The sequence below is a fragment of the Limanda limanda genome, chromosome 1, assembly GCF_963576545.1.
Source record: "Limanda limanda chromosome 1, fLimLim1.1, whole genome shotgun sequence".
Taxonomy (NCBI): domain Eukaryota; kingdom Metazoa; phylum Chordata; class Actinopteri; order Pleuronectiformes; family Pleuronectidae; genus Limanda; species Limanda limanda.
This window is the reverse complement of record NC_083636.1, coordinates 3,666,603-3,681,773: the sequence shown is the minus strand read 5'-3', so window position 1 is coordinate 3,681,773 and position 15,171 is coordinate 3,666,603. Positions and strand designations below refer to the sequence as shown.

The 15,171-nt window shown below is 41.6% G+C and overlaps 1 protein-coding gene across 1 annotated transcript in view; it reads left to right on the top strand.

Annotated features, from left to right (window-relative positions):
* npr2 (natriuretic peptide receptor 2) overlaps positions 1-13,721 on the top strand; it is a 48,235-nt gene extending 34,514 nt beyond the window's left edge. Inside the window, exons 15-22 of the mRNA XM_061074287.1 lie at positions 371-539; positions 5,932-6,078; positions 7,081-7,204; positions 8,073-8,141; positions 8,655-8,829; positions 10,728-10,826; positions 12,267-12,358; positions 13,138-13,721. Coding sequence (XP_060930270.1) covers positions 371-539; positions 5,932-6,078; positions 7,081-7,204; positions 8,073-8,141; positions 8,655-8,829; positions 10,728-10,826; positions 12,267-12,358; positions 13,138-13,200 — 938 coding nt within the window. The 3' untranslated portion in view covers positions 13,201-13,721. The remainder of the gene's footprint in view (positions 1-370; positions 540-5,931; positions 6,079-7,080; positions 7,205-8,072; positions 8,142-8,654; positions 8,830-10,727; positions 10,827-12,266; positions 12,359-13,137) is intronic.
* Positions 13,722-15,171: the final 1,450 nt, after the last annotated feature.

Sequence of the window (15,171 nt, the reverse complement as noted above, 5' to 3'; positions counted from 1 at the left end):
GAAGAACCTCAATAATCCTAGAAATAGAAGTTCACTCAGTTTAGCAGCTTCACTGGAACGTAAAATAAAACACAGGGGAATTCACAAGGCTGCTGAAAAACCCCTGAAGACAAATATATTATTATTGTTAATATCATTAGTTAAATAAAATAAAATGTTACCGCAGAATGAGCCTTTATATCTGCATCGGGAATAAGAGAGAAAATCTGTCTTCTAATCCAACTCCCGGCAAGAAAAGAAATGTTAAACTACTCCTTCAAATGAGATGGAAGATGTCCACCTGTGTCTCACTCTCTACACGTCTGTCTGTGTGTGTCCTTTATTACATTATTATTACATTTCATTTAGCTTTACACTTTTCTCCCCTCAGAGGTCGTGCAGAAGGTCAGGAACGGGCAGAAGCCGTACTTCCGTCCCACCACCGACAACAAGTGCCACTCGGAGGAGCTGACCATCCTGATGGACGGCTGCTGGAACGAGGACCCGGCCGAGCGGCCCGACTTCGGCCACGTCAAGATCTACATGGCCAAACTCAACAAGTGAGTACCCACAATGCACTCTGTTCCCTGACCCCCGACCCCCCAGTGTCAACGTGTGAGATTTTCAGTGAATTCAATTACACCAGAACACAAGGAGCTAGATTACATTTTCTACACTTCTGTAAAAGCAGAGACAATTTGACAGATTGAAATCAACAGTTTGTCGTCTCCCGCCCCCCCACCCTCTATAAGAATCATCCCTATTGTGTAAGTTGATATTTTAAAAAAACGTTTAAAAGGGCAAACGGGAAAAACAAAGCATGTCCCGGAAATCAAAGAGACAAGTTCAGATAAAAGGCTCGTGATTCCCGACAGGCTTCTCTCGACAGGAAGTTCTGATTGTTGCCTTTCCATCCCCGACTGTGTGTGTGTGTGTGTGTGTATGTGTGAGAGAGAAAGACGAGTGTGTGAGTCCATGTTTTTGGTTTTGTTTTCAACGATTCCATGAATCATTCATATGCATATCTTGGCTCCGAGTGGAGGAACAGAGGCACACGTTCCCCCCCGAGTGGAGCGTCTCTGTCAGACTCAGTTACTGTGAGAAGCTTCTGCTACAAAGTGAATCAACACAACAAACACAAACACGTTCAATGAAGGAAGTTATTGTCTGATCCACAGCTCTATAGCTTTTATAGTTTATCTTATAATGTGCAGGAGGAAATGTGACATCGCAACATTAGGATTTATCTGACGTAACTGAATCATCGAGAACTAGAATGAAATCAATCGATTCTGGACTCAAATCTAATCAGCTCATAAGTGCTGATTGTGTTTTTTTGAAAGTTTGACTCAATATGATTAAGTTGCAGATTCCTCTTAGGTCATATTTTTCATATCCTGGATTCCAGACTCTCTATTCAAGGGGTGAGATCAGCAAGTTCTGTTGAGGGCTCTAATCTCATCTCTCTAACTTGTTTACTTTTGTATTTTATATGTACTTCCCACCATGATTTGTTCTTATTTCTTCCACTTTAAATCCTTGTGTTTGTTTTCAGTATTTATTCAAATACACTAATGATCCTTTTATAACTTTGAAGCGAACCCTGGTTTTGAAAGATGCTTTATGTGAAAAGATATGAATTTAACTAGCTCTCTTTATTTCACTCAAGGAGATTGACCCGCAGGCTTTGAAAATGTCAGGGCAAGATGTACAAATATTTCATATATTGTGGTGATTCATTATGGAACCAAATGTTCCATTCCCTTTTCCTTGTGTAGTTACACAATGGCCGTGGAGGCGATGTGAGCTGCTGCTGCATTCAAGTGTATGAATCCATCTTTGGCCATGAAAGAGCACAGACTGTCCAGGTGCAGCTCTGATGCTTCCAGTCCTTCGTCAATACCTGCTGGAGCCGAGGATTCTTTATGATATATAAACAGGTTATTCAACACTGTTGTTGGGGACATTTTGAACCAGACTAAAGTACAGGGACAGAAAAAACTCTTTTAGAATACGCAGGTTATTGTATTCGCATGTTTTCCATTAAAACCCTCATCCACTGCAGAGTCCGAGAGTTGATGTCGATTCGTGGACAACAATTCAATTCAATTCATGGGTGAATAGATCTAATATTTAATTTCTGCTGCATATCATTGATGTTGTGGTTTCTTTCACCAATTAATCAGAACTAAACTAAGGTCACTTACACACGATATAGAATTCTTTAAAACAAACACTCCACCATAGAAACCTTTTGAAAGCACACGGCCGTCACCTGCTGTGAGCGTGAATGTGTTTGTCGGTGAATCCAAGGCCGTCAGGTGTCGGGGGGGTAGGTTTGTGCACTGGTACATTCATGACTAAAAGCGGCTCTTTGAAATAATCCATAAGACGCCTTTGTGCATCAGTACTCTACGATCTTCTCCAAAGACGACTGAGCCTTGAACCTTGAGCACAAACAATAAGCAGCGATGTTGACGAGCAGGATTCAGTTTCATATTCTCCACTAAGAGCTCGCTGCTCTCATTTGAAATGCAAGCACCGGATGTCAGACCATCTTTTACACAAATTGGATTTGATGGAAGCCGGCCGGTGATGAGGAAGACGAGGCGTGTAGCGGCTTTAAAACATCTTCTCGAGGACAGCAGCGGTTTTTGACAGCTTCAACTAAAAACTCTAAATGCACTTGTGTTGCTTTGGCGTCTGAAAGCAGCTGGTTTGGAAGAAGAGATGAAAGCAGCTGGTTTGGAAGAAGAGAAGAGAATCTATAAACAGATCTGTGTGTTTCTCCCTCAGCTTGACCTCCTCCTCTGTTTGCTTTGTGAGTCAAGGCGGGATGAGCCCGGTGATGTATGGCCGTCCATTTGTAGTAGAGAGTAGAGTAGAGAGCTGTGTCTGTGATTTATATCCTCTCAAGCACTCAGGGAAGCTCCGCCCACAGGCCCTGTGCGTTAATGCACTGTTTGCCGGTTATTTTCATTAGGTAAATGTGTGTTGTTGACATGATGTGATGGATGGATGGGCTGTTATTTTTGGTGTCCGAGCGCGCTATGGCTTGAAGGGCGCGGGAACAAGGGGGGGGTGTTCAGCGGCGAGCGGGTCGGTTTGACCGGCACGGGGGGGGGGAGCGGACACTTGACTTCCATGAATAGCCGACCTGTCACCAGCCGACCTGTCACCAGCCGACCTGTCACCAGGGACATCGAGTGTCTCCCTGTTTGCCATCACTACTCACACAGCCGGAGAAATTCCCTCTCACCTCGGACTTGTTTTATTGTGTTTGTGTGTTTGTGTGTTTGTGTTTTTGTGTGTTTGTGTGTTTGTGTGTTTGTGTGTTTGGCGGGAAGTGCAGAGGATGTCAAAGTTCTGTCTAACTTTTATTTAACTTTCATAAACCAACTAGGAGCCGCACTCGAAAGGACAATATGAGCTTTCTGCTTTATTCTAATATTAAAAAGATTCAAGATTCAAGATTTTTATTATCAAATGCACAACGATAACATGAAGCAGTCGCTGGCAATAAAATGCTTGAGTCACAGGCTCTCTTCTAGCAATGCTCAATAATTACAACCAAAAAAAATAAAATAGAAATTGTATAAAATAAAATATCAAAAATTTTTAAATAGAAAATAAAATGTATATATCTAAAAATAGATAGATAGATAGATAGATAGAGAGATAGATAGTTAGATAGATAGATAGATAGATAGATAGATTACTTTATTCATCCCCGAAGGGAAATTAAGTTGTCATAGCAGCCGGTATATTTGAATACAATAAAATACAATACAATAGAATAAAATAAAAAATATTGAGGTAGAAAGAATAAAAACAGAAACACAAGATAAATAGGTAGATAAGGTGCAGTGGCAAGATGATGGTAATAGTACTGATGATATGATGGTAATGTTATTGTTAGACAGTATATAAAAATAGTACAGTATATATAGTATATAATATAACATAATATATATACATGATAGTAATTATACCAATATAATGGCAGTATATAGTAATAATGGCAGCAACAGTATATATAATAATAATAGTAAATATAATAATAATAATAATAATAACATATACACATGTATAAATATGTGTATATGTCTAATATATACATACAGCTCAAGAGAAAAATAGAACAACAGTGTTTGTTATTAGAACCTACATTACAACCTTTTCATTTATTCAATAATCAGCAGTAGCATATCAGCTTCTTTTTTGGAAATGATAAACTATGGGACCCATAAACAAAGAATAATGCATTGAAGATAAATAAATATGGTAATAACTTTTGTTTTCAGGCTCATTCACACTAGTATTCGTTGTCTGTCGTTATGAAAACACAGAATGTTGCCATCCATCACAGATACTGTTTACACAGAAGTCATTATGTCGATAAATGGGGCAAATGTAAGATGTTTGATATAGAAAGTTTTGCCAATTAATATCATAAACTTTGTTTGTTGGCCTAGAAAATATCAAAAACATTTCTCCAATACATTATTTGAGTGGTGTTTGTTGTTGGTGAAAAGTAATTTAAAGTTTTTTGTATCATCGCTGTTAGATTCCAGATGGTTTGTGGTGTCTGTGGTTGCTATGGTTACAAAGTAAGGTCGGCAGCAGAATGAAAAAGTGGATAAAATGTGTTTTATAGTTTGTTACATTCAGGAGAACTCGAGTTGTCCTCTGACGACCTCAATGGTTGTTGGGTTTGACATCGGAAAATAAATAGTGGCTGATTTACTAATGATATTATGAGTATTACGTTGTATTTTCCTCTTTAATTATGACTTTATTCTCGTAATATTATGATTTTTTAAAATTTGTTTACAACTTAATTCCCGACTTAATGTTTAACATCTTTAAAAAATAACAAATTCTTTCCCAATTACGACTTAAGTCTCATAACATTCTCGAAAAAACACCGAATTTTTGTTTTCTCCAATTTGGCCCAAATACTCCTTCGTACTTTATACATAAACTGAGAAGAGTCCATAACCATAACAAGCATCAGCGTTTCCCTCCGTCAACAGACACACGAATGGAAGAGCGAACACATCAGCGATCTGATCCATTTATCTGATTCCTCTCTCCATCCTGCTCTAAGAGGAACGAGTGTTTGAAGACGAGAAGCAGGATGAGGTGAAAATGCTTCTTCCTCTCCGTCAATGGGAAGATCCGGGCGTCTGTGATGTGGCTTATGATTTGATTCTCATCAGTGTCGTCCACGTCTCCCTCTGATGTTTGCTTCTTTAAACTTAAACAACTCGTGGGCGTGTGTAGGATCCGTGAGCCAGAGGAACCGTGGCAGGAGGCCAGGCATTGATGCTTTTAGCTGCCACGCTGGTGAGGATGAATCACCTTCTCGCTCCGTCGCAGGAAATGCGTGTGAATGTGAATGTGGAAATATCCCGAGACACACACACGTTATACAATACATGTGTTATATAATTCGGTCAATATATGGGAAAGGCTACGACGGTGAGGATAGAAATAGATTCATATAGGATGTTTGTCTTTGTGTGTTTTCCTCCGTGTTGCAAACAGCTGCAGAGAAAACAGCGAGTTGGTGTTCTACCTGTTTTACTCTCTCTCTTCTGAAAGTGGTTGCTAATGGTGACAGGTGGTCGTGTCGTGGGAGAGAAAGCGACTCTAACTCCTCTCGAGGACTGTGAATGAATGGATTGTTTGCTTTGTTCAATGTCATTTAAATGGAAAAATGATTTTACTTGTATTGCAAACTGCTCACAAATCAATGGAGAATGAATCTCGGTAGAAATTGGGTTCCTGGCTCAATCCTGTAGGAGTGAAACTGGAGATCCGACCGTTCAGATGATGTTTCAGATCATCAGGATCTAGTGCAGCTTTGGAAAAGGTTGTTTTCTTCCTGTAGTGTTACTGACTCATGTTGACGAATGCCTGACTCCTCTGTGCTTGTGTTTCCCACAGGGAGGGCAGCACCAGTATCCTGAACAACCTGCTGTCCAGGATGGAGCAGTACGCCAACAACCTGGAGAACCTGGTGGAGGAGCGGACTCAAGCGTATCTAGAGGAGAAGAGAAAAGCCGAAAACCTCCTCTATCAAATTTTACCACAGTAAGAAAGAAAAAACAAAAATACAAAATCACATTTGCACTTTTGCCCTTGAAGCCAAAGAGCTTAAAAGTCCAATTAACTTGAGCCCGGCGAATATGGAGCGGATTACCGAACCCGGCTCGATGACACTTGTGAGAAATCCCTGCGTTAATTAGGAACTCGGAAATCCTCCCGAGCGGCACATCCTGTTAACAGATGCACATTTCCCCCCCCGTGGCGTTATCTCTCTGTGAGATGAGGAGGGAAAAGTTAGCTGTCAGGCGAGCGGCTCATTAAGGCCGAGACAGACGAGGTGACACGATGGTGACTTTTAGAGTTTCGGTGCCGCGGCAGCAAATCTCTCTCTCTCTCTCTCTCTCTCTCTCTCTCTCTCTCTCTCTCTCTCTCTCTCTCTCTCTCTCTCTCTCTCTCTCTCTCTCTCTCTCTCTCTCTCTCTCCCATTCATCGTCTTCTTCCTGCTGAACAATCTTCCCTCCTTCAAAGGCAGCGGCTCCAGACTGAAGCTGGAGAGAGAGAGCTCAGATAGAGCTTCTCACAGCGCTGGTGGAGTTTTTAGCTCGAGCTGTTATTTGATTTATATCAGGGGTCTTCAACGTTTTTCAGGCCAAGGACCCCCAATCTGAGGGAGAGATGGAGCAGGGACCCCCTACTATATATATATTGTATGAAATTGTGTTTTTTATTAAACTGGTCCTAGTGCCATGTGTAAACATAGCTACCCTGTTATTGTCAATACTAAGCTATTCAAATAATACACAGAAAGTCTTCTGCCTCCATTTATCCATTCGCTATAATATGTTGGGTTCATGTTAATGTGTATTTAAAGACATTTAAATTTGTTGGAAAAACATTGTTTGAAAAAAGAGTTAAGTTTAGAGTTAAGAGATAAACTGATGAGTGTTTATAAATGAAGGAAATCACCTCCTGATCGTTTTATTCTCTGCTGTTTGACCTGTTGTCTCCTCGAAAGCTCTGACCTCCTGCTTCTCTCTCGCCACACAGTTCCGTAGCGGAGCAGCTGAAGCGGGGGGAGACGGTGCAGGCGGAGGCGTTCGACAGCGTCACCATTTACTTCAGCGACATCGTGGGCTTCACGTCCATGTCTGCAGAGAGCACGCCGCTCGAGGTACGCCGACTCCTCCAGGGAGCTTCCTGCTTCCTGCTCCTTCCCTGACTTCTCTCCGGAGCGTTTTCTAAAAAAGTCGTGATCAGAGTTGCAGTGAGTTCTCCTCTCCGGCAGCGGCAGGTCTCTTCCCACAGTGTGTCTCACCGTGCTGCTGTTCCCACTCATCCACGTCCACTCAGAGCAGTGCAGTTGTGTGATGGAGTCGTGCACTGACGCAGGGTTGAGTCACTTTGTCTCATCTCTCGCTGCTGCTCCAGGTTCAGAGACCAGAGACGTTCTGATGATGATGTCTCATGTAGGCAGAGGGTCTGACTGGACGATCTCACACTTTCACATGTAGAGGAAATAAACCTGTTCCTCGCCTCCACCTCCACTTGCTTCCTGATAAAGCCAGAAACTCTATCACCAGAATGTGCAGCCAAAAACCACACAACATGTAGAGCCTGGGTTTGATTTGAGGTTCAGACCCAATTAAAAGTAAATCAACAATAAAGACAGAGACTAAATAAATAACCGACTTATATATTACAACATTTATTATAACGGCCAACACGGCTTTGTAAACGCTGTGCAGATTGTTTGTAATATTCCATCTGTGGATTTGATTTATGAGCCTGTGCATGTGTTTGTCTCGGTGGGCGAGCGGCCAGCGACAGGCGGGAGATAAAGTGAGAGACTGTGAGGTTTTGCAGAAGCCTTGGCCCCCCTCCACCCCCCCGGTCTGGCAGCCGTTAAACAAACGAAAACAACGAGTTCAACTTTGGATTTACGGTCACTGGAGTCACGTTGCTCTCAGCTGACGCTCACTTCATGTTCCTCTCGCACTTCTGTTGTTTTATTATAATAAAAACTGTTTCTCTCTGTGCAGGTTGTGACGCTGCTCAACGATCTGTACACCTGCTTCGACGCCATCATCGATAACTTCGATGTTTATAAGGTGAGTGTGACGGAAATCTGGAGATACAAGAGGCTGGAAACAACAAAGTTATCTACGTGTATTTAATAAGGGGCTTTCTGCAGAAAGGAACAACACAGAGAAACCACAAGGCTCTCAGAGTGAAGATGAAGAACAGTCACATGCACAGATCTTGTATCGGAGAACAAGGCTGTTCAGACTGGTTCTGTAGGGTAGATCCAGACAGGAACCAAAGCACAGGAACAAATCATTTACATACATTTCCATTGGGTTCCTTGGACAGTCAATAAGTAATGGAAAGGTCAAACAGGTATATAGAAAGGTCAAACAGGTTTCAGGTCATAAACATTTAAGGTCATGGAGTCTTAGACAGGTTTGCAGAGAGTTACCCTTCAACTATCAAATCAACACTTTGCTGTTTCCCACTTCACCAAGTCATGTTTCCAATACATGAGTTAAGTTTCATCACAGGAACTGTAACTGACGCCGGGGAATACAACAGCGTTACAATCAAGCTTCTGATTGGCTCCTCAGGTGGAGACCATCGGCGACGCCTACATGGTGGTGTCCGGGCTGCCGGTGCGGAACGGGAAGCTGCACGCCAGAGAGATCGCCGGGATGTCGCTGGCGCTGCTGGAGCAGGTCAAAACCTTCAAGATCCGCCACAGACCCAACGACCAGCTGAGGCTCAGGATAGGAATACACACAGGTGAGTGCGACCTGGAACTGGGCCCGGCTGAAACGAGACCCGGGGCCACAAAGTTCCGACGGCTCCTGATGTCCAGTGTCCGAGCTGCGCAGACGTCCTTGACCCGAGCACAGACAGATTCATTTCCCATTAGATACACAGAAGAATCTGCTGAGTCAGCAGCCTGATCATGTTACAATGAAAGGTGCTCACTCGTCCACTGACAACAACAAGTCTTCCTGCAGCCATTTGGATAGATAGATAGATAGATAGATAAATAGATAGATAGATAGACAGACAGACAGACAGACAGACAGACAGACAGACAGACAGACAGACAGACAGACAGACAGACAGACAGACAGACAGACAGACAGACAGACAGACAGACAGACAGACAGACAGACAGACAGACAGACAGACAGACAGACAGACAGACAGACAGACAGACAGACAGACAGACAGACAGACAGACAGACAGACAGACAGACAGACAGACAGACAGACAGACAGACAGACAGACAGACAGACAGACAGACAGACAGACAGACAGACAGACAGACAGACAGACAGACAGACAGACAGACAGACAGACAGACAGACAGACAGACAGACAGACAGACAGACAGACAGACAGACAGACAGACAGACAGACAGACAGACAGACAGACAGACAGACAGACAGACAGACAGACAGACAGATAATAGATAGATAGATAGATAGATAGATAGATAGATAGATAGATAGATAGATAGATAGATAGATAGATAGATAGATAGATAGATAGATAGATAGATAGATAGATAGATAGATAGATAGACAGATAGACAGATAGACAGATAGACAGACAGACAGACAGACAGATAGACAGATAGACAGATAGACAGATAGACAGATAGATAGATAGATAGATAGATAGATAGATAGATAGATAGATAGATAGATAGATAGATAGATAGATAGATTACTTTATTCATCCCCTAAGGGAAATTAAGTCGTCATAGCAGCCGGTATATTTGAATACAATTAAATACAATACAATAGAATAAAATAAAAAATATTGAGGTAGAAAGAATAAAAACAGAAACACAAGATAAATAGGTAGATAAGGTGCAGTGGCAAGATGATGGTAATAGTACTGATGATATGATGGTAATGTTATTGTTAGACAGTATATAAAAATAGTACAGTATATATAGTATATAATACAACATACTATATATTTATATTATATTAAATATATATATATTATTATTATATTATCATTTCCCACTGATGAGAGGAGGAATCTCTCATCCCTAATGGCTCCAGACCAACTGTGACACTGGTTACACTGGTGCTCTTCACTTATTATAATAATAAACTGTAAAGCAGTAGTAGATTTAACGAGTGTGAATGAAGCTGGAAAACACGACTGCACAAATTCCTCCCATCTCGCGCCAATGACCAAACATCAAAGTGTGATAAGAACTAAAAACAACATAAACCATTTTGAGAAAAACGGTGACGTGTTCTGTGAGTTATTGGTTTGGTCCGTGTCCCAGCTCCTAACATGGAGGAGGCGGGGTTTCCACAACCAGGATGACCTCACCGACCCTCACATCTTCATTTACAGTCAACGTCTCAGGTTGTTTCATCTCGATGTGTCTGCCTCATCGGGTCGGACTCAGTATTTAGACGACATCCTCTCAGAGTGGAACTGTTTACGTTCTGATTCAGACACTTGACGTGCGGCGGGGATCGAACCGGCGGGCTGCGTGGGCCGGCTCGTTAGCGTTGTCAGACAAATCACTCACACACGTCGGCCCGTCCTATTTAAATACATGTTCCCTGGCAGCCGAGCCGAGCCACCCAGGGATTACTGGATATGATATTTTTCCATTGTAACGTGTGCCTGTGTTTATCTGGTGCTTTACAGGTCCCGTCTGTGCCGGAGTGGTCGGGCTGAAAATGCCCAGATACTGTTTGTTTGGAGATACTGTCAACACGGCGTCTCGGATGGAGTCCAACGGGGAGGGTGAGTGAACCCGCTCAGGGTTTTATACTCTGGCTGTAGTTCATAGCAGGAAAGTAAAGTAGGTGAGATGTTAGACAAATATCTGCCCATCGTCTGTTTTCTGTGTTTAACAATGTTTTAAAAGAACCTGCGTGTAGCTGCTGATTTAATGTTCTTCTTCTTCATTCATTTTAAAACAACACATCAGGGCGCCGTGGTTTTTTACTTATCAAACAAAAGTAAACAGTGCATTTGTCAGGGACTATTTTTTCAGCTGTGGATTAATACACATTTGGTGCTCGAGCAGAGTGGTGTGTGTTTGTGTGTGTGTGTGTGTGTGTGTGAGAGTTTCTCATTGATTTGTTTTGGAGACAATGGAAACACATGTTTTACTCCTCATGTGTTGGATTTGATTGTATTTTAGTGTAGAAGTTATATCGTTTTGATGGATTTAACAGTACTATATAATGTATATATTAAGAATAATAATAGTAACTTTATTTATATAGCCCACATAGGGTCAAAGTGATTTACAAATACATGTATTTTGTCAATATAGACGTTTAGTAATAGGAGTTAATGGGTCTCATCGTTTTTTATTATACTTTTGCTGGTTTGATGGAAACATTTACTTAAAAATATTATTTCTACGCTAAATATAAAACTATAGTCCTCCTGAGTCTGTCTCCTCGCTGGCACCGGCAGGAACCAGTGCTATGAAACTGTGGTTTCCTGCGAAGCGGATCATCAGATGTATTGATTAACGACCGAGTCGCTTCCTGTATCGTTGCCTCCGTTGGTAAATAATTGATAGCACTTACAGCGAAGGGCCCTGAGCCGGCGATAAACCCGGCCGACGCTCTGCAGGCGGGAGTCACAGCTCACGTCTCCGCACTGAGAACAGTGATTGGACAAAAACAATTCAGATTTGTATCAGCGCTGCCGACGGGAGCTCAGTCTCCTCCTCCGCCCCCCCGCCCTGTATGGAGGACCATACATGACTTAAGTATAAATAAATAAATAAATAAAGGTATAAATAAATACAGAAATAAATAAATAAATAAAAAAGGAAATTAATTAATTAATACAGAAATAAATAAATAAATACGGTAATAACAAAAGAAATAAATAAATAAATGTCTTAAATATATTTCCACATTTATTTTTTTATTGACAGCCTCATTTCTGTGTGGTTATGCTAATGAGAAAGGCGGGCCTAACCGCAGTCTCATGCAGGATTGGTCACAGGAGTGTGATGATCCAGTCCTACTACTTCTGTATTAATTAATTAATTTCCTTTTTTATTTATTTATTTATTTCTGTATTTATTTATACATTTATTTATTTTATACTTAAGTCATGTATGGTCCTCCATAGCCCTGAGGCCCCGGTGCTAAACAAGATGTCACATGTCGTCAACTGTGGGGAGATGTTCAGTCTGCTCTGCTTTGTGCTTCACAGCCTTGAAGATCCACTTGTCCTCGGCCACCAAAGAAGTTCTGGATGAGTTCGGCTATTTTGATCTCCAGTTACGAGGAGACGTGGAAATGAAGGTAAAGATAAACACTGTGGTGACCAGGGTGGTGATCACTTGTGTTGCTGATGGTGAACAAAGCAACACACTGCAAAGAAATCTGAATCAACAAGTAATTTCGCTGATGGTCATTTTCATTAGTCTGAGGAATGAAAACAATATTCATGAATAATAATTAGTAAATAATCTTGTTTCTGTGTCTTTGGAGATATATATCAACCTGAAGTTGACACATTTCAGTGCAGTTCAAACATGTGATTATTATGGCTGTAAGTTTATGATGAATATACCTGTGGATAAATGTATCAACAAATAGAAAATGAGATGGGAAACAAAGCCGGTAGATGAGGAAGAAGGAATTAAAAAAAATACAATGTAAACACAGGGAAGTATGAGAGATACAAATATTTAGAATCTAAACAAAAACAATATTTAAAAAATGATACATGGCCTAAAATTAAATATTAATTCTTGTCAAATCGTAAAAATAAGGATATTGTAATATTACGACTTTAAAATCACAATATCTTCATTCAACATAAGCCCTAATAATCTGCTGTGCTATATAGATATCCCAAACATCAGGGTTGGAAGATAGAATCGAGAGGAATAAGGTTTCCACTATATTAGTATGAGATATGATTTTGTTCTGCTTGTGTATGATATGTGTATGAAGGTGGAGGTGGAGGACAAGGCTCACCCTGATAGAAGGGCAGCTTACTGGAGGACACCACCCCCCCCCGCCGCCCTCACCTCATCTCCATCGATAAACATATTGATTTCTTTGTTTTCTTCCAGGGGAAAGGCAAAATGAGAACGTACTGGCTTCTAGGGGAGAAGAAGGACGTGTATGTAATCTGAGGCCTGATGATCACCTGACCATCACCTGCAGCCGCCGCCGCCGAGACGACCACGGGAGCCGCGGCGGCCGAGCCACTACTTTATTTGTTCTAGAATAAGTCCTTATTGGGGATTTCCACACAAAGGGAAAAATCTCCATAGAAAAGAAAACCCCAAAGGGAAATCCAGGTATATTTATTACCTGCATATTGTAACTGCAAACAAAAAAAGAAATATCAAAAAAAGTCAATCTGTTTTTGTATGAAGAACCTTTCTGTCCTGAGAGTGAAACACTTTTCACTGATAAATTCTTATTTTTTGTGCTTTCTATATTAAGATTTGTATAATGTGTTTGGAAGTCAATGATGTATTAATATTTCCTCGGAGCCTCCCAGTGGAATTTGGAGCGTTTCGGATCAATGTCACTGCAGGGGTTCTTCAGCCGTGTTACACAGTACAGAATATGATGTATATATGTATATCCAAGATACTGTAAGATATTTTGTTCAATAAACTGAGTAAAATACTCTTTTTTTTCCATTTATAGACCAGATGGTGTTTTAATATTTGTTTAGAGAAAGAAAGAGCAGCTGATTATCAAATCAATCTGAACCTCCTCCCTGTTCCTGTTAACTCTGTGAATCTGGGCCAGATCCTCCTGACAATACTCACTCACATGTTTCCATCCAAGTTTAACCCAGAAAGAATAAATACATGACCTTGTGTAGCTCCCCCCCCAACACCCTCCATCAGCGTATGTAAAAAGACAGAAGCAGATGAGAGGCAGCAGATGAGCGATTCTAAACTTTAGGGAACAACAACTGGTTTTCCTGGGGATGTTAAGAGGAAAAGTAACTGGAAATCATAGCGTCTATACACTAGATTTTTACCATAATCTCGAAAGGAAGTCTGACTCAACAAAAATTAATCCAAAAATATCCCATCATCTTGCACAGGTGGTGTCATTTGGAGCCAGAAACCGCCCAGTAGCGATGGTCGATGGGATTTTAGTATTTAAAAGCTGTCGACTTGGGGATCGAATCACAAAAAAAACTCATGTTAACATTTTTAAAACAGGTTTCAGTGTTTGAGACAGAGGCTGAACAGAGGAGCTGCAGCGATGGACAGTGAGGAGACCCTAACCCACTTATTCAACCTGAATATACAACCTGTGTGCTTTTACCCCTTGTTAGCCAGGTTTGGGTTTGTCCCACGCATATTAATATTAATTTTACACGTGAAGATCCTGGTGTCATAGAGTCTGATCCTCGTTATTCAGTTGTGTTGACAGCTTTTTAAATACTATTCGGTTTAGTATTTAAAAGCTGTCAACTTGGGGATTGGATCACAAAAAAAACACATGTTAACATTTTTAAAACAGGTTTCAGTGTTTGAGACAGAGGCTGAACAGAGGAGCTGCAGCGATGGACAGTGAGGAGACCCTAACCCACTTATTCAAATGATCAACCTGAATATACAACCTCATGCTTTTACCCCTGGTTAGCCAGGTTTGGATTTGTCCCACGCATATCAATATTAATTTTACACGTGAAGATCCTGGTGTCACATGGTCTGATCCTCGTTATTCGGACGTGTGCATTAGAGGAGCCGAGCCTCATTAGCTGCCGGCTCTTGTGGACAGAAAAGGGAAGAAGAGGAGGAGGAGGAGATCCAGCCGGTAGCAGGCAGCTGTGTGTTCCTTGTAATGACATCACTGATCATTAGATGCTCATTATCAGAGTGTGGCAGAGGGGGGCGTGTGGGGGGGGGTCGCAGTGTGTATCTGTCTGTGGTGTTTCATCTCTGCGGGAGGACATGTTTCCCTCCTGCACAGCTGTAATTACCGCCCACCTTCTCCCAGCGACAGGCGGCCGACGCCCACTGGATGTGAAGGTCTCTGCCGAACGCCACGCTGACCTGTCGACTCCTCGCCACTGACCAGGCCGAGCCTCAGCACGCCGTGTGATGCTTCCCGCCTTTTCACTGAGCCGT